We start from the raw sequence: 22,309 nt of genomic DNA, 5'->3' as shown, positions 1-22,309 counted from the left end.
CAGCCCACCAGGCTCCCCCGTCCCTGGGATTCTCCAGGCAAGAACACTGGAGTGGGTTGCCATTTCCTTCTCCATCCTCTTAATTGGGGCTTAATTAGTAACTACCTACCTCGCTTGCCCCCTACCTCAACTGTTGGTTTCCCCGGTAACCGAAGAGCCAGTCTGACGTCAGTTCCTCCCTATAAATGAAAGCCTCCTCCTCCGAGTTAGCGAAGGTTGCTGTCACTTCTTGTCTGCTGTTTGCTGCACAAAGTACGTGTTGCTCCAGGACTTTGCTTCAGATGTGTAAGATCCCTTATCCAATAAGCCACTGATGTCTTTGTCGCTGGGCTTTTTCTTTGTTCTCAAGGTTTGCAGGCCTGAGGCGGAGGTACATACCCAATAGGTATGGATGTATAAACTTATGACTGTTTTATTGAGGATTTTTGTTTATCTGTTAATAAGCGATATTGTTCTGTAGTTTCCTTGTGCTGTTTGGTCTGGTTTTTGTATCAGGGTGATACTGGCTTAACAGAATGAGTTGAGAAGTATTCCCTCCTCTATTTTCTGTAAGAGTTTTTGAAGTTGTGGTGTTCATTCTTTAAACATTTGGTAGAATTCACCAGTGAAGTCACCTGATCCTGGGCTTTTGTTTGTAGGAAGCTTTTCAACGACTATTCAAAATTCTTGTTATGTGACTGTTCAAAATTTGTGTTTTATCTTTAGTCAGTTTCAGTAATTTGTCCATTTCCTTTAGGTGACTCAACTTGTTGGCATACAATTGTTTACTATTTGTGATAGGCAGATGACCCCCCCCCCACCCCCCTGCAAAAAAAAAAGATATCCAAAACCTGTGAATTTTTATGTTACATGGCAAGGGGAAGATAGGATTAGGTGTCCTCCATTGATAACCTTCAGAAAAGATTATCCTGCATTATCCAGCTGGGCTCTGTGTAATCAATGTTCAGAGTATTTCAATGTGGAAAAGGAAGGCAGAAAGATCAGTGTTGCAGTGATGTATTTTGGGAAAGGCTACATTAATTTCTTGACCTTGGACCTCTTGTTCTTGGGCTCCTTGACCTTGACCTTGTTCCCTTGTCCTGGAAGCCTTTCCCCCCACATCACGCCACGTCGGCCGGGAAGAAGCCAGAATGGTAGTGGTGCTCTGACATCCATCCACATCAAGGCAGCCTGGGTGCAGTACAGCTCAGCAAAGCTTGCACAGGGTGTTCTTCATTTCCGGGAAGAGATGGGTCCCTGCAGACCTAAAAGACCTACGGGACGTCCATGGGCTTCACATGGGCCAGGATACTATATGAACCTGTGTAGACGTTGTGTCGGGGGTCTTCTGAGAGATCTGTGTTACAGATGGATCATGAGGTCCTGGTGTGTGTGTGGGGTAGCTTCTGAGCACTTGTGGGGCCATGGCTGACTTCACTGGGGGCTCCCTAGGGGCCAGTCGCCATTCTGAGCAGGTCACATTGATGGTCTTTTTGGATTTAAAACTATCTCCCTTACTTAAAGGAGACAGAAAGATATCAATACTTCAGCATGTATTTAACCTAAGTGGTTATAAAAACATTCAGTGCTATGGAATATCGTCCATGATGTCAGGCAATCTGGAGCTTTTTTGGTATCAAGAAGGAAGCTGTTCTACAAAGATGTCTTGAATGGTTCTGTCATTTTCAAGCCAAGTGGAAGAAAGACTATAAAGTCATACATTTAATGTAAATATTTCTCTTCAAACAATGTACTTCTTTCTGAAAAGTTAAAATAGAGTGATTGCAGGTGCATCTAATTTATTTATTTCACTGATGCCTTTCAGAGCAGAATCTGTAAGTATCCTATCCCTGATTGTACACAATTTGATCATTTAAGTTCAAAAATACATTCTTGGGAGTTAAGAATTTGTTTCTAAATGACTATTGTTTCGAACAACAGTCATTTAGAAACAAATGTTACACTGATTCTTCATACTGAATTCAGCAAGCACATCTGAATGTCCAGGATGTAGAAAGTCCCGGGCTTGGGACTCCAGGGCGGGAGTAAGATGCTATGTTTCCCGCCACTAGCTGAGGGAGTCCTTGGTAAAAGCATAAATATAGGACTTCCCTGGCGGTCCAGGGGTTAAGACTCCACCTGTCCAATGTGGGCGGGCATGGCTTCGATCCCTGGTTGGGGCACTAAGATGGCACATGCTGTTTGGTGTGCCCAAAAAAAAAAAAAAAAAGGCAAAAATAGAACACAGCAGGTCACACTAAATGCTGGAAGCTCCTGCAGGAGTTGAGGTTCTGACTGTGCCCACAAAGAAGGGGGACGCTCCTCAGAAGTCTGCAGGATAGGAAGGAGAGCCACAGCGAGGGATCAGCTTATATAAAAGCCCCGTGGAAGGGGGACTCGGGGCCATGTACAAGGAACCACAGACAGAGCACGTGTCTGAAGAACGGAGGGAGGGTGATGGTGGGGGAGGCAGATGACACAGGAGGGAACACCAGAAAGAGCAGCAGGGGTACTTTCCTGGCGGTCAAGTGGTTAAGATTCTGAGCTTCCGCTGCCTGGGGCACAGGTGTGATCCCTGGTCTGCTCACAATCCGCCTGCAATGCAGGAGACCCTAGTTCAATTCCTGGGTTGGGAAGATCTGCTGGAGAAGGGATAGGCTACCCACTCTAGTATTCTTGGGTTTCCCTTGTGGCTCAGCTGGTAAAGAATCTGCCCGCAATGTGTAAGACCTGGGTTTGATCCCTGGGTTGGGAAGATCCCCTGCTGAAGGGAACGGCTACCCACTCCAGTATTCTGGCTTGGAGAATTCCATGGACTGTGTAGTCCATGGGGTCTGAGCAATTTTCACCTCTAGGGCTTCTCTGGTGGCTCAGGTAGAGTCTGCCTGCAGTGCAGGAGACCCAGGTTCAATCCCTGGTTTGGGAAGATCTCCTGGAGAAGGAAATGACAATCCACTCCAATATTCTTGCTTGGAAAATCCCATGGATGGAGGAGCCTGGCAGGCTACAGTTCATGGGGTTGCAAAGAGTCGGACATAACCGAGCTACTTCACTCTCTCTCTCTCAGGGAGCTAAGATCCTGCATGCCTCATGGGGTAGCCAAAAAAGAAAAGGAACAGTAGGAACATGGAAGGAAACTGGGACTTTACAGGTGATACGGAGCCACAGACAATGTGAATGGGGGAGAGACGTGAACAGATCCCAGCTTTCAAAGAATACACAATTGGGGTGGGTTAGGATGTATGGGCGGACAAGGAGATGGCACCCACTCCAGTACTCTTGCCTGGAAAATCCCATGGATGAAGGAGCCTGGTAGGCTGCAGTCCATGGGGTTGCTAAGAGTCGGACACGACTGAGCGACTTCACTTTCACTTTTCACTTTCATGCATTGGAGAAGGAAATGGCAACCCACTCCAGTGTTCTTGCCTGGAGAATCCCAGGGACGGGGGAGCCTGGTGGGCTGCTGTCTATGGGGTCACACAGAGTCGGACACAACTGAAGTGACTTAGCAGCAGCAGGATGTATGGGATGGGCTGAGAAGAGATCCTCTGCCCCTCTGCCCAGATGTAAGGAGACTGGTCGTGGGGCACAGGGCAGGAGGGGGCAGAAGAGGGTGGGTGGGGTTGGCCCACGACAGAGCAATTACAACAGAACTTCCGTTGGTCTCTGCCTTTTAGATCTTTTGGAAAAGGTGTTTTTAGTAAAACTTACAGAGCTAAGTAATGCTGCAGGAAAATTCCAAAGTTTATGATTTTGTAGGAAACATTTTCAATCTGATAATGTTTGAGGAAGTAATTGCAAATTGTCCTACACTCTGCAGTGGAGCTGGAAGATGGAGAAAGGATTGGAACACTGTGCAGTTGTCATAGCAATAAGACGGTATCCTGTCACCATGAGGGCCCCAGCTGACCATCAACCATCATCAGCTGGGGGCTGGCAGGATTCTTTGCGTGGAGAACAGAGCCACCCAACCGCATAGACCACCCCACCTGCACCACCTTTGGAATGTTTGTGCATTTGATAACAACCATCTTCTTCCTGTTGAATTTATATGCTGGCAGGGAACTCATATGCTGCCTTTCTAGTAAAAAAAGGCACTTGAGTTTCTTAACTCTGTCTCCATCTCTTTTATCTTAATATCTTCTCAGCAACTCAGACTGGACAGAAGCAGCTTAAGAGGGGAATATTTTAGAACACACAAAACAATATTTAATAGACAAACTCAAGTAAAAGGCAGCCTGAAATACCTTTACAGTCACGTATGCCCAGAATCATATGGATTCAGGCTACGTATTAATACAATCCATTTTATGACTGTGAAATTGTTCACCTTAATGTCACTGTGCTAGATTCTACATAAATATACATGGATCTTTATGACTCTTTGCTTATTTGTTCAGATGAGCACTAATTAAAAGTTTCCATCACAGACAACTTTTAGAGAAGAAAGTTATTATAAAATGGCATTACCTTGCATACTATATTCATAGTAATTAGGATCTTCTGATTCTTTCTTGACTGACACAACTTCTGCTTTCAGTGAAATACCTTGGAATGCAATGGAAATTATAAAATGATGCGTTAAACTCACCAACAGAGATGTGACCAGCTAATATCCCTTCCAGGTTGTTTAACACAGTAACACTGTAGTCAGCAAAAGAACCTGTAGCTCATGCGCTATGAACGGATGGGTTAATCCACATAAAAATATAACACAGCATAAAAGAAATGAAAGACTGAGGGAGGGAGGGAAAGAAGAGAAGGAGAAAGAGGTCTAGTTCCCAGTTTGGAGAGATTCTCCCTTTCAAGATGGCTGAATATGTGCATGTATTTACATGAAGTACTGTAAATCTTCTTCTGGAATGGGGCCTGAATTGGCACAGATTATCTTAATTTACTTATTACAACAGGATGAATTTCAAAAGCTGGGGAAACTACATTAGTAAAACCCAAAGGCTTTATCAGGGAAAGGTGTGGGAGATGGCAAAAATTAGCCACAGATGTCTCCCATCCCAGTATACACGCCTGTTTGCAACCTAACTTTCCCACTCCTGTTTTCTCCAAGTGGAAAACTACCCGCCTTGTAAACCTGGGGTGGCCATGTGACTTGCTTCGGCCAATGGGATGTAGACAGAGGCTTGAACCGTGCCTGGGGCTCCGCTTCTGTTGTTTTTGGAGCAGAGCTGCCAGGTGAATGAACCTGGAGGATGTGAGGCTCAGAGGAGAGAGACTCAGCTCTGCTGCCTGAGGCCGCGACCCCGGAGGATGGCCAGCCCAGCCCAGAGGACAGCCTGGTCCACACACAGATGTGTGAGAGAGATGGAATCACGGTTTGAAGCCACTAAGTTCTGGGGTGCAGGCGGTCTTTTATACTGCAATAGATAACTGATACTGAAGTATACATATAATCTAACTGTGGAAGTTAACAGAGGCAAAAACAGTAATTGTGACACAGCTTGGGATCTCACTGTTCAGCATTAATTAACAAGTTCCGGGGTGGGGGTGGGGGCCTTCTGAAATTAACAGCTCTGTTGGCATAGGGATAGTGAGATGGGGTATTAAAGAATGTGATTATCAAAAGGGCTTCCCTGGTGGCTCAGCTGGTAAAGAATCTGCCTGCAATGCGTGAGACCTGGGTTCTTCCCCTGGGTTGGGAAGATCCCCTGGAGAAGGGAAAGGCTACCCACTCCAGTATTCTGGCCTGGAGAATTCCAAGGACTGTATAGTCCATGGGGTAGCAAAGAGTCAGACACGACGGAGCGACTTTCACTTTTCACATATCACTAGCCTGAATTTTTGTTTGAAACGTGTATAGCTTTTGTAACTTACAGTCAAACTTCTAGGTACAATTTCCAAGTTGATTAGGCACTAATGCCTGTACTCAAACATCTGATAAATATGTGACGGCTGGGCTGTCAAAGAAAAACGCCTGTTCAATGCAGGCAACTGAAAGCAGATTTGAAGCTGCGGAATGCACAATGTGTTTGAAATGGTAATGAAAACGGGCTGGCTTCAGCTTTTCCTCAACACACGAGGCGGAAATTCAAAAGGCAGAACCCGGTTAAACAGCTGTTCGGTGCATCAGGTGCTACACAGACGTCGTGGGAAGTAAGGCCAAGGGATGGTCAGCTCTCAGAAGCCTGTAGGCAGCTGGAAGCGATTTGTACCATGAAATTCACAGCAGAAAGTCACATTATTAGGGAACACATATTTTATCTTAAAGGGAACCACATCTCCAAACAGAGACCTCCACAAAAGAGGCCTATTTTAAGGCCAGTGGGAATGGCTCATCCACTCTACAGCTGGTGAGGAAGGAGAGGGGGGCGGGGGCGGGGGAGGGGCATGGTTCCGTGAAAGGGCCCCCCTCAGGGAGGGCTAACAACCCCTCACTCTCATCCCATCTGTTTTCCCAGTTTCTGACAGGAGACTGTGGCTTGGGGGTTTTAAATTCTCCGTGACCAACAGAGACACAGGCAGAATGTATCTGAAATGCATTCCTGTATCTTGGAAATGCATCATGGCTAAGATTACAGGGGCTTCTCTGGCGGCTCAGCAGTACAGAATCCGTCTGTAATGCAAGAGACACAGGAGATGAGGGTTTGATCCCTGGATCAGGAAGATATCCTGATGGAGGAAATGGCAACCCACTCCAGTATTCTTGCCTGGGAAAGCCCATGGACAGAGGAGCCTGGTGGGCCACAGTCCATAGGGTCACAAAGAGTCGCACATGACTGAGCGCACACACATCCCTAAGATTAAAGGGGCATCACGTGTAAGGGGGATGAAGACTACACAGCTGAATTCTGCCAGCTGGAATCCTCGGCTCCTCCTGACTTGTGTTGGTTTTACCCAGAATAACTACAATGGACATGCACTCTTATTTTTCAGACCATGGTATTTAAGGTGGAGCTTCCACCAAGCACACATTTCCATGTAGACAGGAGTGACCCTGGTGTACGACAAGGGACGGGTCAGGCTCTCTTGCCCCGAGGGACTGGGGGAGGCAGCCGGGCATAAACCACGCCCTGACACCTTCAGAAACGTGGATGCTCTGACCTCCATTTCACTGAAGATAAAGTCTCTCTCTGCCTTTCCTCTACATGTAGTCTTAATGTTGAATATTTTTCTTTTAGATTCTCTCATTTAACTTTTGGAAGTTTGGAACTGTTTATTTTTAGATTGCTTTTCTAAACATCATTAAATTCTAGTTTTACCCCCTTATGGTAGTAGGTGGTTTAGTTACTAAGTCATGTCCAACTCTTTCTTCCCCAGGGACTGTGTGCCTCCAGGCTCCTCTGTCCATGGGATTCTCCAGGCAAGAATACTGGAGTGGGTTGCCATTTCCTTCTCTAGGGGATCTTCCCGACCCAGGGGTCAAATTCTTGTCTTCTGCATTGCAGGCAGATTCTCTACCGCTGAGCCACCAGGGAAGCCCTTTACCTCCTTATAGCCAGTTTGCATTCATCTTTACCTTTCGGAGGTTTGAGGTTTAGTTTTATGTACTTGTTTATTTTAGGCTGCCTAAGCTTTTAACTTCTAATGCTTTCAATATTTTTCCATTCCTTGATTAAACATTTGACTTTTAAATTTTTTTCTATTTTTAACCTTTAACATTTTCCCCTAATGCCATTTTTCTTTTTTCTTTTCTTTTTTGAGAAGTGGGAGAGGCAGGAATGGGGGTTAACTGCTCTCACCCATCAAAGAGGGATTTCTTTTCTGCCAATATAGATTATCGTAGTAATGCATGTCTATTGTAGAACATTTAGAAATTACAGAGTGTAAGAAAGCAATAAAACAAGTTGTTTATTCATACTTTATTCATAAATCAAATTCATAATTCCAAATGTATAAGACTTTTTTACCTATTTAACAGTCAAGTTCTAATTTCCATACGATTAAAATAACACTTTACATACAAATATATCTACTTAGTGACCCCATGGACTGTAGCCTGCCAGGATCCTCTGTCCATGGAATTCTCCAGGCCAGAATACTGGAGTGGGTAGCCGTTCCCTTTTCCAGGGGATCTTCCTAACCCAGGGACCAAACCCAGGTCTCCCACATTGCAGGTGGATTCTTTACTGTCTGAACCACCAAGGAAGCCCAATAACATTTTAGTACCCAGTATTTATTGAACTAGAAGACTTTTTTCTAGATATTTGAGTAAAATATGATTCTGCAAATAAGGCCACAGTTGAGGTTAACTGGATTTTCTACATGGACCAATAGACCATCTGAAAATTACAGACAGTTTTATTCATTATTCCCAATCATATACCATATATATTTCCTTTTCTTGTCTTATTGCATTAACTAGGACTTTCAGTATGATACTGAAAGGGAGTGATGAGAGGGGACATCCTTCCTGATCTTATGGGAAAAATTATAGTTTCTCATCATTAAATATGATGTCAGCTATAGGTTTTTTGAAGAATTTTTTAATCAAGTTGAGGAAGTTCCTCTCTAGTCCTGCTTTACTGAAAGTACCATTTTTACAAAAAATGTGAAGTGAAACTGAAAGTTGCTCAGTCGTGTCTGACTCTTTGAGACCCATGGACTGTAGCCCGCCAGGCTCCTCTGTCAATGGAATTCTCAGGCCAGAATACTGCAGTGGGTATTAAAAGGAGTCAAATAATGACCTGCTGAATAGCTCATTCTACAAGCATCAGTATACATACCAGAATCTTCCATGGGTTCAGTCTTCACACGGATGGGGGTGCAGCTAAAAGAAGAAGGGAACGCTGGTCAAGATGGGCAGGAAAAGAACTGCCCACAGGCATCTGGACACACTGAGCCCGCTCCCCAGATCTCCGTGATGTCACGGTACCCCACCCCTCATCAAACTGAATGCACAGCTACCTCAACTTTAATTTCATAAAGTTAAATGACACCATGAAGAAAGTTAAAGGTGTCAACAGAATATAGTTTCATAACCCCAAACATCCCTTTGAATAAGGAATATGTAACAAAATAAGCCATTCCATACTCTAAACACTAACACATTGGGTTTAGATGTGGAGTTAATATTTTATTTGTCCCTTACCTTTCACTTGGTGATGTCACTGACTTATCAGTGTCAGTTACCACCCCAGGCCCACCTGTGCAGGAGTAAAAAGACACACGCTAGCTGGTTTCATGCATCCTGAAACATGACAAAGGCATATAAAGGGAAGGCAAATACAGAGAGGACCGAACTCCAGGTTCCAGGTCATCAGAGAAGGGCAGCAGAGAGACCAGCTCAAAGCAGCCCCCAAGGCTTGGGCGACTTGTGTGGGCAAGATAGGGGCTGAGCAGCAGATGGGGCCAGAGTGACCTCCAGCAGGTTACTAAGCCTCCCTGTGCCTCAGTTTCCTCATCTGAGGATGGTGGTTGAGTAAGGATTAATTCATCCATGCAAGGTGCTTAGAACAGTGTTCATCACAGAATGTGTCAGCAGTTATTATCATTATTCTGTAAGGACAACACAAGCCGCCTGGGACAGCGGTCACCAGCCACCCCTCACGCTCCAGTCCCTCCTCTAAGGTGAGCTGGGCCCCCAGGAACTCACAACTGCTCCAGAAATACTTCTGTGAGCAGTCCATGCACAGGAGGGTCTCATCACCGTCTGTACCCCGAGGTGCGTCTTGTGGACAATGAGACCTCCGCCCACCCCAGCCACTTGGTTTCTGCACCTAGGTAGGCTCAGCATGACACTCTCTTTAGACCTGGTCTTTCATGAACATTTCATGACCCAAGGTTTCCAACTACATCCAGAATAACGATCTGAGAAAACAAGAAGTGGGCGTAGATGGATCTCTAAATGCTCCTGGTAAGACTGCTTCTTTTTTTGGTTCCTTCATCATTATGAGGAGATTATGAGTGGTTCTGGGTTCCCAAACGTAGTCTCCAACACCCTGCACAAGCTTTCTGCCTGACCACATGGAATGGGCTTCCTGGGGGAACCAAGCTGTTAAGACCCTGCTTATCTTGGGGGCCAGCTTCTCCAGGAAGCTATTCTGACCATACAATTCTAACCCTTTCCCAAGGGCTCTCAGGGTCACCACCCCTGGTTCTCTGAACAGTCTCATTCCTTCTCGTAGACATCTCAGAAATACAGGAATGGCCACACAGCCCAGACCTACTCCTGAAGCTCACAATGCCTGGCCCATGGCTGGTGTGCAAAGACCAGCATCCTCACTTTCCTATGCGTGTGGACAAGGCAGGTCTCCCGCCCTGTGAAGCCTGCACGCAGAAGTCCGCTGGCATGCAAGCTGGAGGAGGGTGGTGTCTCGGCTCCTGGGCTGGATGTGTGTGTTTCCCTGAGCTGTAGTGCCTGCAAACATCACCCCAGGTCCCGGGATCAGAGGTGGCCTCCTCAATGCAGGAAAGACACAGCCTAAACAAGTTTTAGAATGTGCCAAACTCGCACTTTAACTAAGAAAAGCAAACTGGCAGCCACCAAGTAGGAGAAGCTGTCACTTACCTGGCTGATTCGCTGGACCCGGGAAAGGTCTGCAAAAAAACCCCATATATTAACAGCTGACATGCACACACCAGACACACAGAGTAAACATCTGAAGAACCAACTTCTAAACGTAAGAGGACAGGGGCTTCCTTGGGGGCTTAGTGGTAAAAAATCTGCCTGCCAATGCAGGAGACATGGGTTTGATCCCTGGTCTGGGAAGATCCCACATGCCGTGCAGCAACTAAGCCCGTGCATCGCAACTACTGAGTCTGTGCTCTAGAGCCCATGAGCTAAAACTACTGAGCCCATGTGCCTCAACTACAGAAGCCCGCGTGCCCTAGAGGTGGGGATCGGCAACAAGAGAAGCAACCGAAATGAGAAGTCTGCGCGTCACGACTAGAGAGGAGCCGCTGCTCGCCGCAACTATAGAAAAGCCCATGCAGCAATGAAGCCCCAGCACAGTCAAAAATAGATACATAAAATCATTTAAATAAATACAACAATCCCAATAAATAAAAGTATCGGGACAGATTTAACCAACTGAAATTAAGTTGTCAGTTTATCTGCAGATGAACCAGCTGTGAGAAAAGGGGGAGAGCCTGTCACCTGTTGATGAGGAATGAAATCCCCGCTTTGTTCTCCAAAATCCACTTCAGCGTTGCAAGGTCATAGTTCTCAGGGTGTTGGAAGGGGACCCCTTCTGGGAGCCCCTGCACCACTATAGCCTCCTGGTCTGTCAGCATCTTCTCGTAAGGAACAGGTACCATGGCTGCTGTCCCCAAGGCTTTGCCTGGAAGCATCAGCAGGACATCTTTAAACAACAGGAGCATAAGAAACCCTGACCGTCAATTTCAGTTAATGCCATAAACCCAGGTGGTGACATTTGGCTCCAAAGTTTATTAAAATCCTAAAGTGTCCCATGCCGCTATATCTCAAGTTCGTAACATTTCCAATCAAACAGCCAAAAGAATACATAGAATCTGTTTTCCTTTAAATCTTCACAGAAGAGAAAATAACAGGTTGCATAATCTATAAAAACACTGAATCAGTATATTGTACACTGGAAACTAATATAAGGTAAGTCAACTATATTTCAGTAAGTAAACTAAAAGTAATCCATTTCTGAAAGAAAAGACAATAATAGGTCTTTTTGTCTCTTCTCTTGACAGTCACACGATTCAGGGTGTGCACTCTGGGGCACCCAGAGCTGCAGGGAACAGCCTGTGTGGTTATTCACGATGCTGCCAGCTGAGGATGAGGGCCCGGCCCAAAGCTCATCTGTCCCTGTGTCACATGGTACAGACCAGGCCTTGCCTGGAGACAGCTGAGGCCTCACGTCACCACCTGGGGCTGTGGCAGTCTCTCTGCACCGCTGGCCATCCCCAAGGTGCTGGAGCCTCATTTTTCATAGGGAAGTATAACCTGAGACCTTAAGATCCCCTAGCTGGGGTCCCCAAATACAGACGCTCACTGCAGGTCACACAGATGTGTGCAGCTGTATAGGAAAGAAGAGCCAGGCCCGAAGATGCTCATGGGCTTCTAATGCAAATATAACACCTGCAGACATCCTTGTTATCTAGCTTTTAAGTGGTTTTTTGTTTTGTGTGTGTGTTTTTTTTAAATGCTCTGTGTTGCATGCCAGATGTTACTTCTGGCATAGTACCACGCCCCTGGCAGTGGAAGCACAGATTCTTAACCATTGGACCACCTGGGAACACCCCTATCTAAAGCATTGTGTAGGTATTTTAAAAAAAAAAACCATCTCAGGGGAGTGAGGCTCAGGAGGGAGGGGATATGTGTATAATTATGGCTGATTTGCGCTGTTGTACAGCAGAAACCAACACAACACTGCAAAGCGATTTTCCTCCAATTAAAAAATAAATTAAAAAAAATTCCTGTCTCCAGGCCTGTGGGGAGACCAATGAGGATGAGGCTGGTGTGTGAACCAAGCATGAACATCTGTCATAACTACGTGGCCGTGGGGAGGGGGCTCCGCAGACTGAAGGCTGATGTATCCAGATGTTCTGACAAATGGGAAGAGACCAAGTTGATCTGGTACTTAACTGGCTGTTCACTTGATGCAAATGTGGATTTCTCTAATGTTAGAGAGAGTTTATATAGTCACACTGATAAAATGATCTCTAATACCATCTTTGCCAACAAAGGTTTGTCTAGTCAAGGCTATGGTTTTTCTAGCAGTCATGTCTGGGTGTGAGAGTTGGACTATAAAGAAAGTTGAGCACCACAGAATCAATGCTTTTGAACTGTGGTGTTGGAGAAGACTCTTGAGAGTCCTTTGGACTGCAAGGAGGTCCAACCAGTCCATCCTAAAGGAGATCAGTCCTGGGTGTTCACTGGAAGGACTGATGCTGGAGCTGAAACTCCAATACTTTGGCCACCTGATGCAAAGGGCCGACTCATTTGAAAAGACCCTGATGCTGGGAAAGATTGAAGGCAGGAGGAGAAGGGGACAACAGAGGATGAGATGGTTGGATCGCATCACCGACTCAATGGACATGGGTTTGTATAAACTCCGGGAATTGGTGATGAACAGGGAGGCCTGGTGTGCTGTGGTTCATGGGGTCACAAAGAGTCGGACACGACTGAGCAACTGAACTGAACTGAATACCATCTTTGTTGGCTTCCCTAGTGGCTCAGCAGTAAAGAATCCGCCTGCCAATGCAAGATATGAGGGTTCCATCCCTGGGTCAGGAAGATCCCCTCGAGAAGGAAATGGCCATCCACTCCAGTATTCTTGCCTGGAGAATCCAATGGATAGAGGAGCCTGGGGGCAGCTACAGTCCATAGGGTCACAGAAGAGTCGGACACGACTGAGCGACTAAACACCACCACCATCTTCTGTAGTGAACTAGTCAGGGAATGAATGCCTAAGGTGAGCTTTACCGTAACAGAAGCAGAAATAGTCTTCCACAGCTTTTCTGAGGATTTCCGTTTCTCCTGAATCAACCTGCATCCTGCTGGCGTTGGCGGGGCCTGGGGGTTTCACCTCCTGCAGCCCTTCAGCAACACCTGTGAATGAGCCATCAGTACAAAGTCAGAAGCCAAGCATCTGTATAGTTCATTTCCTTAATATCCATGCTTCCAGTACTGGAAGGAAAAAGGGGGAAAGGAATTGACATAAAACAGGATCTTTTAATTAAAAAAATAGGGTAAAATAACAAGGTGATAGTCTCTGAAATGACTCTATGGATAAACAATCAATGATTCACATATGAGGAAACAGAATTTAGTAGTTCAAAGGGAAATATCATAGAAAATTATTTACTACTGAGTTTGCAAGTCACTAGGCAGGAAGACACTCAGAACTGCAGAGATTTAGGACCAGCCCCCCAATGATTAGCTCTGAACAAAATCTTAAGATGAATTACTTCTTTTTTTTTTTTTTTTTTGGCCATGCCGCGTGGCTCGTAGGATCCTTGTTCCCTGATCAGGGATTGAACCTATGTATCCTGCACTGGAAACATGGCATCTTAACCTTCGGACCACCAAGGGAAGTTCTAGGATCGATTACATGAAAGCTTTGAAGAACAGTCAGAAATAGGCAAAACCAGAAAGCAATGATGTCCTTGAAAGAAGGGAAGGACACAGGGAGTGAGATGCATGCTGACCTGGCTTTTCCCCTGTGGGAACTCCTTACTTCACCTGGGGTTCCGGGAGAAATAGAGCTTAACCAAAAAAAGCAGCTGGGGGTAAAGAATCTGCCTGCCAATGCAGGAGATGCAAGATCCCTGGGCCGGGAAGATTCCCTGAAGGAGGAAACGGCAACCCACTCCAGTATTCTTGCCTGGAGAATCCCATGGATGGGGGAGCCTGGTGGGCTACAGTCCATGAGGCTGCAAAGAGTTGGACACAACTGAGTGCCTGGGCACTAACAGCAGGGGACTTAGTTGACATGAGGAAATCTACATCACAGGTCGGGACTGCCATTGTGGTTAGACAGTGAAGCGGAAGTTGTGGAGAAGAGTGAGTCACAAGGTGGAAGACCCAATATCGTCACAGCAACTTCCCTCGGATTCTTGTTGTTTTCGTTGCTAAGTCGTGTCCCACGCTTTGCGACCCCACGGACAGTAGCCCCGCCAGGCTCCTCTGTCTATGGGATTTCCCAGGCAAGAATACTGGAGTGGGTTGCCGTTTCCTCCTCCAGGGGCTCTTCCTGGCCCAGGGATCGAACCCGAGTCTCTTGCACTACAGGCGGATTCTTTACCATCTGAGCCACCAGAGGAGCCTCAATTGGTCCTCAAACTGTGCAAGCACAGGGTGAGGCTTTAAGTAGAAGCAACGTTTGGAAGCTAAATTATTTAGCAGAGATTTAACAGCCAACAGGGTTTAAACATATTTAAACAGGGTTTAGGATTCGCCAGGTTTGGGAAACTTGTTGAACACTTTGTAAAACTAAGGGGCACATCTTAGGAGGAGGGGCCTCCCTCCGAGACTAAGAGGGATGGATCCTCCAGGGCCAAGGACATCACTTGTCCACGTGGGGACCGGGTGACCTGCCTGCCAGAACAAAACACAGTTTTATTTAGCAGACCTTTACAACACAGCATGCATAATACCCTGTATGAAATTTAAAATTAGTAGGGACTTCCCTGGCGGTCCAGTGGTCAAGACTCTGGGCTCCCAACGCAGGGGGCACAGGTTCAATCCCTGTTTGGGGAAGTAAGATCCCACATGCTGTACAGCACAGTAAAAAAAAAAAACCCAAAAGCTCCATACACAAAAAAAACAAAAAATTAGAAATGTGAAGAAGCAGGAAGATGTGACCCATGATCAAAAGAGAAAAAAAGCAATTTATAGACTCAGAACCACTAATGATTCAGTTGAAATGACCAGATAAGGACTTAAGACAACTGCTATAAACACACGAAGGACTTTATATAGCCATGGTGAGCACAACAAATGAGTATAAGGGGAATTCCAACAGAGAAATGAAAATGCTAACCAGAGAAAGAAGAAAGAAAATGGAATTTTCGAAATGGAAAACAGGTGGAAATGAAAATTTCCCCAGATGAATAGTGCCCTGGATATGGCAGAAGGAAGAATCAGTGTCCTCAAAGAAACGCTAGTAGAAACTATCCAATCTGAAGTTTGAATATAAAAAGGGACACATACACAAGAGGAACAGAGCCTTAATGACCTGTGAGACAATAAAGAGCGATTTTCCCTCTCTGTGTAAATGAAGAGAATTGGAATGAATATTTGAAGAGATGATAGCCAAAAACGTCCACTGTTAACAAAGACATCAACCTGCAGATTCAGTAAACTCCACAGACCAAGTAAGGCAGAAGCAAAGAAGGTCATAAATGGGCATTTCACGGTCAAATGGCTAAAAACCAAAGACGAGACAGAGCTAGGGAAAAACACACATTACCTCCAAGGGAACAAAAATAAGAATTCTAACCTAATTTTGTTATCTAAAACAGTGGCAGCCAGGAGACAATGGAATGAAACAGCTGAAGGGCTGGAGGAAGGAAATTCCCTGGCAGGTCCAGCAGTTGGGACGCCATGCTTTCACTGCCGAGGGCGCAGGTTCAATTCGTGGTTGGGGAACTAAGATCCCATAAGCTTTGCGCCATGGCCAGAAAAAAAGGCTGGAGAGAAAGAAACTGTCAAGCCAGGTTTCATAGCGAGTGAAAAACAGTCTTCAAAAAACAACAGGAACCTACTGCATGGTGGCCCAGGGGTCTGTATTCAATAACCCATAACGAAAAACAATCTGAAAAACTATATAAACACAGGTGTAACTGAATCACTTTGCTGTACACCTGAAACTAACACAGCATTGTAAAATCAACTATACTTCAAAAAAAAAATTCTTCAAAAGCAAGAATGATGTTGGCATGACAGCAGACTAGGAAGCAACAGGCCTTCTTTCTTCCACGGATACACCAAATTAGCAATAGATGGAGCAGAACACCTCTTCGAGAACTACAGACCATCTGAGAAGCTACGGCACCCCAGCCACTGGAAAACCAAGAAGAGACTTCAGCATAGGCGTAGGAAGATTCTCAGCATTTGGTGTGCCTGTGTGTGCCTCTCCTTCTACATGGCACAGTGCTGCCTGTGTGTGCCTCTCCTTCTATGTGGCACAGTGCAGAGCAGCTGGGAAGGAATCCCTCAGTCTGAGCCTCCTCCTTTGGGGTGCAAACACAAGAGTGGACTGAGTCTTCAACCTTCTGGCTTGTCTGGGAGTTGCTGGAGGAACTGATTTCTATCTTGCCTGACTCAGAGCACACGACTTAATTCAGAGCTGCAGTTCTGCGGGGAGACACCAGGGGGCAAAAGAGAGTCAAAAAGATTTGCGAGGTTCTAGAACAGACAGCTGGAGAAGGCAATGGCACCCCACTCCAGTACTCTTGCCTGGAAAATCCCAGGGACGGGGGAGCCTGGTGGGCTGCCGTCTATGGGGTCACACAGAGTCGGACACGACTGAAGTGACTTAGCAGAACAGACAGCGGGTCAGAGGTTGGTCTTCCCTGCCTGGAGCCAGTAAGCAAAAACGGGAGAGGTCTTGGACTCAGTGTTTTGCTAGGTCAAAGGGATGTGTCCAAACCATTTTTAGGATAATGCTGATGACATCTTAGAAGAAAACAACACACAAGTCTTGCCTGCAAATATTCTAAGATTTATAAATACAAAGGATAACATCCTTAACGTGCATGCATGCAAAGTGGCTTCAGTCTTGTCTGATTCTCTGAGACTCTATAGGCTGTAGCCCGCCAGGCTCCTCTGTCCATGCGATTCTCGAGGCAAGAGGACTGGAGTGGGTGGCCATTCCCTTTTCCAGAGGATCTTCCCCACCCAAGGATAGAACCCAGGTCTCCTGCACTGCAAGCAGATTCTTTTCCATGGAGCCACCATGATGACATCTTAGAAGAAAACAATATATAAGTCTTGCCTGTAAGATTTATGAATACAAAGGATAAAATCGTTAACACCTACAGTATTTTGCAAAATCCTTCTGTAAATCCGTCCTGGCATTGACAAAAGCACGTCCTTTCTCTGTTCCAATAACAAACACATCTGCTTCATACATAGCGATGCAGGCCACTTCCGCCTTGGACTTGGCCAGTTCTTTACACTGAAATGAAAAACAGAATGAAATGTTATCTACATGGGTGGATCCAAATTTCGTGGGGCCTGGGAGGTCTGCTTTAAGAAAAAACACAAAATTACAGAAAAACAAAATCTCTCTAGCTGATTTTTTCGTGGTCCAGGATCCAATCCAGGGTTGCACTTTCTTTTGCTGTCCTGTCTCTCCAGTCTCTTTCCATGTGGGACAGACAGATCTCCGTCTTTCTTTGTCTTGCACGAGACTGACATTTATGGAAGTGCAGCCCAGTTATTTTGGGTTTGTTCAATGCTCCCTCCTTCGAGGCATGAATGCCATGGAAGCAGTACTGCTGCTTCTGAGTGCCTCCCACCAGGAAGCTCCAGAGGTCCCTCTGGCCCATCTCTGCCCATGTTCCTGTTGGTCACTTGATTAAGGAGGTGGCTGTCAAGTTTGTCCACTTTTATAAAGTTAGTGATTGTTCCTTGTTTAATCCATAAGTATCTTGTAATCAGATGCTTTGAGATTATGTAAGTTAGTCGTGTTCTACTCTTTGTGACCCCATGGACTGTAGCCCACCAGGCTCCTCTGTCCATGGAATTCTCAGGCAAAAATACTGGAGTGGGTAGCCATTCCTTTCTCCAGGGGGTCTTTCCCAACCCAGCAATCAAACCCAGGTCTCCTGCATGGCAGGCAGATTCTTTACCATCTGAGCCACCAGAGAAGCCCCTGAGGTTATGTAGATTTCCCCTCAAATTTTTACCCATTGGGTAAAGTTTATACTTTGGATGTAAATAGATGCATATAAATAGATTATTAATTGACCTTTGAATTTAAACAAGTATTTTGAAACAAGGTAACAGAAATGCCTGCATTAAATTTTCAGATCTGGAGAGCTTAGCTTAATATGATTCCATCCATAAAGTAGGAAAACAGTTCTTAATTATCTGACAAGCCCATCATTCTTTCTTAAAAAGGGTATGTGTACACAAATAGGATTTAACTCTGTAGCTGAATGTCTGACGTGTTGGCGAAGTGTTTCGTAATTCAGCAGTGATCCAACCAGATGACATTTTATAGAACTGCAAACCATCTCACCATGGACTCAAGAGCAGACACGAGGAAGGTCACTACCATTCTGCTCTCCGAGGACTCCTCGTGTGCAATGGGCGGCGTGGACACTGCTACTTGTGCCATAATCCCTAGGAGAGAGAAGTATTAAGAAAGTGAGTGGTAGAAATTGTGTCCTGCTCAACTCGTTTAGAACTGGGAGGGTCCTCACAGGTGACCTAGTGCAAACCTTCCTTTAAAGCTGGCACTTAAAACCAGTACATGGAGACTTCTCTGGTGATCCAGTGGTTAAGAATTCACCTTCCAATGCAGGGAACTGTGGTGTGATCCCTCGTCGGGGAACTAAAGGCCCCACAAGCCAAGGGGCAATTAAGTCTGCATGCTGCAACTAGAGAAGCCTGCTTGCCACAGTGAAGACCCAGAGCACCTCCCACTCCCCCCAAAAAAGGACAATATATGATCCACTTGTCATGTATGGATGTGAGAGTTGGACCACAAAGAAAGCTGAGCGGCGAAGAATTGATGCTTTTAACTGTGGTGTTGCAGAAGACTCTTGAGAGTCCCCTGAACTGCAAAGAGATCAAATCAATCCTAAAGGAAATCAACCCTGAATATTCATTGGAAGGACTGATGTTGAAGCTGAAGTTCCAATACTTTGGCCACCTGATGCAAAGAACTGACTCATTAGAAAAGACACTGATGCTGGGAAAGATTGAAGGCAGGAGGATAGGGGATGACAGAGGATGAGAGGGTTGGATGGCATCACTGACTCGATGGACATGAGTTTGAGCAAGCTCTGGGAGCTGATGATGGACAGGGAGGCCTGGTGCACTGCGGTCCATGGGGTCGCAAAGAGTTGGACACGACTGAGCGACTGAACAACAACAATATGATTTGCCTAAGACTGTGTATTTCCCACTAAACCTCGACATGTATTTCATTAAATGAAGTCGGGTATTACACTAGAGAGGCATGTTACCTATTTCCCAAGTGAGGAGGAGAGAAGGTAACGTCTCTTACTGATCCAGCGTTGTTTTGTCTGATTCCAGCATTGTGGTGACTGACACCACATTCCGGGCCACATACACAGAAAAAGGAGGGCAGTGGGTTTGTGTACTAGAGCCTGGAAGAGAAGAAAACCCCTTCCTTCCTCTCCTCTTAGGACTTCTCCTGCAATGAAAGCTCATGCTAGCTTTTGCTAAATTCTATACCAAGTGAGCATTAGAAAGCTTCTTTGAAAAATTTTCTGCAGCACCGTAAAAAGAGTTCTTTGAAATAGAGCACGCAGTGTATTAATATCTGTCATGTCCTGTCCCTGCAATAGCTAACTTAATTATATTTGTAAGCAAAAGATAAACAGATCAACATAACTATATGGGAGGAAGCCCAAAGATCTATGGGCATGAAGCATGGTGGTCCTCTAAGACTATTCAGAAATATTTGCAAATGTTTCTTCCTGAATTGATTTCTTGACCACTTGAAGGTGTGTGGCCATGTGCCTTGTGTTGGCCGAGGACATCAGGGAAGTGGCATCACTTCCACGATGGGGATTCCACTGTACTCCCTCTTCCTCTGCAGTTTGATCTGTCAGGTTCCATGTGATCAGGTTCCAGAGAAAAACACAGATCAGACCCACAGCCAACTCACAAGAGACCTCCAGTGCAAACAAGGAATCAATCCTTGCTCCTTGAACGCACCCAAATCTGGTGGTTTTTTGACCATCGCTTACCCTGGCCAATCTGGATGGATAAACTATGCTGAAAAGGAACTCTAAAAATGTAACTACTCATCTATCTCGATTTTCTGAAGCCACCGGAGGATCCTTGAGGATCTCTTACATTAAAGTCAAAGCCTCCCTGAGAAAGAAAGTAGACTAGCACACACAGAGCCATTAGGATGCAAATTGTTAGAATTTGTTAGAATTAAAGCTTTTTTTTTTTTTAACAACTCTGCCTATTATGAAATAGAGCATAAGAATGTGACATCATACCGAGCAAGCGAGCTAAATCACTTCAGTCGTGTCCGACTCTTTGCGACCCTGTGGACTGCAGCCTGCCAAGCTCCTCGGTCCATGGGGATTCTCCAGGCAAGAATACTGGAGTGGGTTGCCGTGCCCTCCTCCAGGGGATCTTCCTGACCCAGGGATCGAACCCACAACTCTTATGTCTCCTGCATTGGCAGGCTGATTTTTTACCACTAGAGCCACCTGAGAAGCCCAAGAACATGAATTAACAGGCATGACCTGGGCATGAACAGGTGAGGAAATACACTTCAATTTGAAGTTTTTATTTATTTAAAAATTGATTTATGTACTAGGCATGCCACTTAGGCATGCTGGATCTTAGATCTTAGTTCCCTGACCAGGGATGGAACCTGTGCTCTCTGCAGTGGAAGTTTGGAGTCCTAACTACCAGACCATCGGGAAGTCCCAATTTGAATCTTTAAAACAATTATCTTAAAATCAAGCCTTTGACTCTCTTCTTGTTATTACACCGCATTTGAGAACAAACAGAAGTTGGTGACTATTGCTGGCCATCACAAGGACTCTGTTTCAGCAACAGAGCTGGAGTCAGAAAAAGCAGCAAACAGAATAACCTGGGAGAAATGGACGGATTCTTAGAAAAGTTCAATCTTCCAAGACTGAACCAGGAAGAAACAGAAATTATGAACAACTCCAATTACAAGCACTGAAGTTGAAGCTGTGATCAAAAATCTCCCCCAAAACAAAACCCCAGGACCAGATGGCTTCACAGGAGAATTCCATCAAACATTTAGAGAAGAGCTAATGCCTATCCTTATAAAACTCTTTCAAAAAATTGCAGAGGAAGCAACACTTCCAAACTCATTCTATGAGGCCACCATACCCTGATACCAAAGCCAGACAAAGACAACACAAAAAGAGAAAACTACAGGCCAATATCACTGATGAACATAGATGCAAAGATCCTCAACAAAACTTTAGCAAACAGAATTCCGCAACACATCAAAAAGCTCATACACCATGATCAAGTTGGGTTTATTCTAGGGATGCAAGGATTCTTCAATATATGCAAATCAATCAATGTGATACACCATATTAACAAATTGAAAGATAAAAACCATATGATATAAAAATAGATGCATAAAAAGCCTTTGACAAAAATTAGTACCCATTTATGATTAAAACGCTTAAAAAAATGGGCATAGAAGGAATCTACCTCAACATAGTAAAGGCCATATATGATAAGCCTACAGCAAACATTATTCTCAATGGTGAGAAACTGAAAGCATTCTCCCTAAGATCAGGAACAAGACAAGGGTGTCCACTTTCACCACTATTATTCAACATAGTTCTGAAAGTCCTAGCTACAGCAATTAGAGAAGAAAAAGTAATAAAAGGAATCCAGATCAGAAAAGAAGTAAAGCTCTCACTGTTTGCAGATGACATGATACTGTACATAGAAAACCCTAAAGACAGAAAATTACTAGAGCTATTCAGTGAATTTAGCAAAGTTTCAGGATACAATATCAATGCACAGAAATCACTTGCATTTCTATATACTAACAATGAAAAGTCAGAAAGAGAAATTAAGGAATCAATCCCATTCACCACTGCAACAAAAAGAATTAAATATCTAGGAATAAACTTACCTAAGGAGACAAAAGAACTGTACACAGAAAATTATAAGACACTAATGAAAGAAATCAAAGATGACATAAACAGATGGAGAGATATTCCATGTTCCTGTGTAGGAAGAATCAAT

The 22,309-nt window shown here is 45.0% G+C and overlaps 1 protein-coding gene across 5 annotated transcripts in view; it reads right to left on the bottom strand.

Moving 5' to 3' along the window:
• LOC133238582 (general transcription factor II-I repeat domain-containing protein 2) overlaps nt 1-22,309 on the bottom strand; it is a 46,963-nt gene that overhangs the window by 11,461 nt on the left and 13,193 nt on the right. For 3 of the 5 annotated variants that reach the window (XM_061401844.1, XM_061401848.1, XM_061401845.1), the window contains exons 2-9: nt 18,594-18,697; nt 17,387-17,525; nt 13,328-13,453; nt 11,030-11,213; nt 10,442-10,470; nt 9,023-9,077; nt 8,658-8,701; nt 4,450-4,527 (exon numbers count right to left, since the gene is read on the bottom strand). In XM_061401844.1, coding sequence (XP_061257828.1) covers nt 4,450-4,527; nt 8,658-8,701; nt 9,023-9,077; nt 10,442-10,470; nt 11,030-11,213; nt 13,328-13,453; nt 17,387-17,525; nt 18,594-18,692 — 754 coding nt within the window. In that variant the 5' untranslated portion in view covers nt 18,693-18,697. The remainder of the gene's footprint in view (nt 1-4,449; nt 4,528-8,657; nt 8,702-9,022; nt 9,078-10,441; nt 10,471-11,029; nt 11,214-13,327; nt 13,454-17,386; nt 17,526-18,593; nt 18,698-22,309) is intronic. The other 2 variants (XM_061401846.1, XM_061401847.1) reach the window with 1 other exon arrangement.

Source organism: Bos javanicus, chromosome 25 (assembly GCF_032452875.1).
Source record: "Bos javanicus breed banteng chromosome 25, ARS-OSU_banteng_1.0, whole genome shotgun sequence".
NCBI classification, from domain to species: Eukaryota; Metazoa; Chordata; class Mammalia; order Artiodactyla; family Bovidae; genus Bos; species Bos javanicus.
This window is presented reverse-complemented; position numbering and strand designations above follow the sequence as displayed.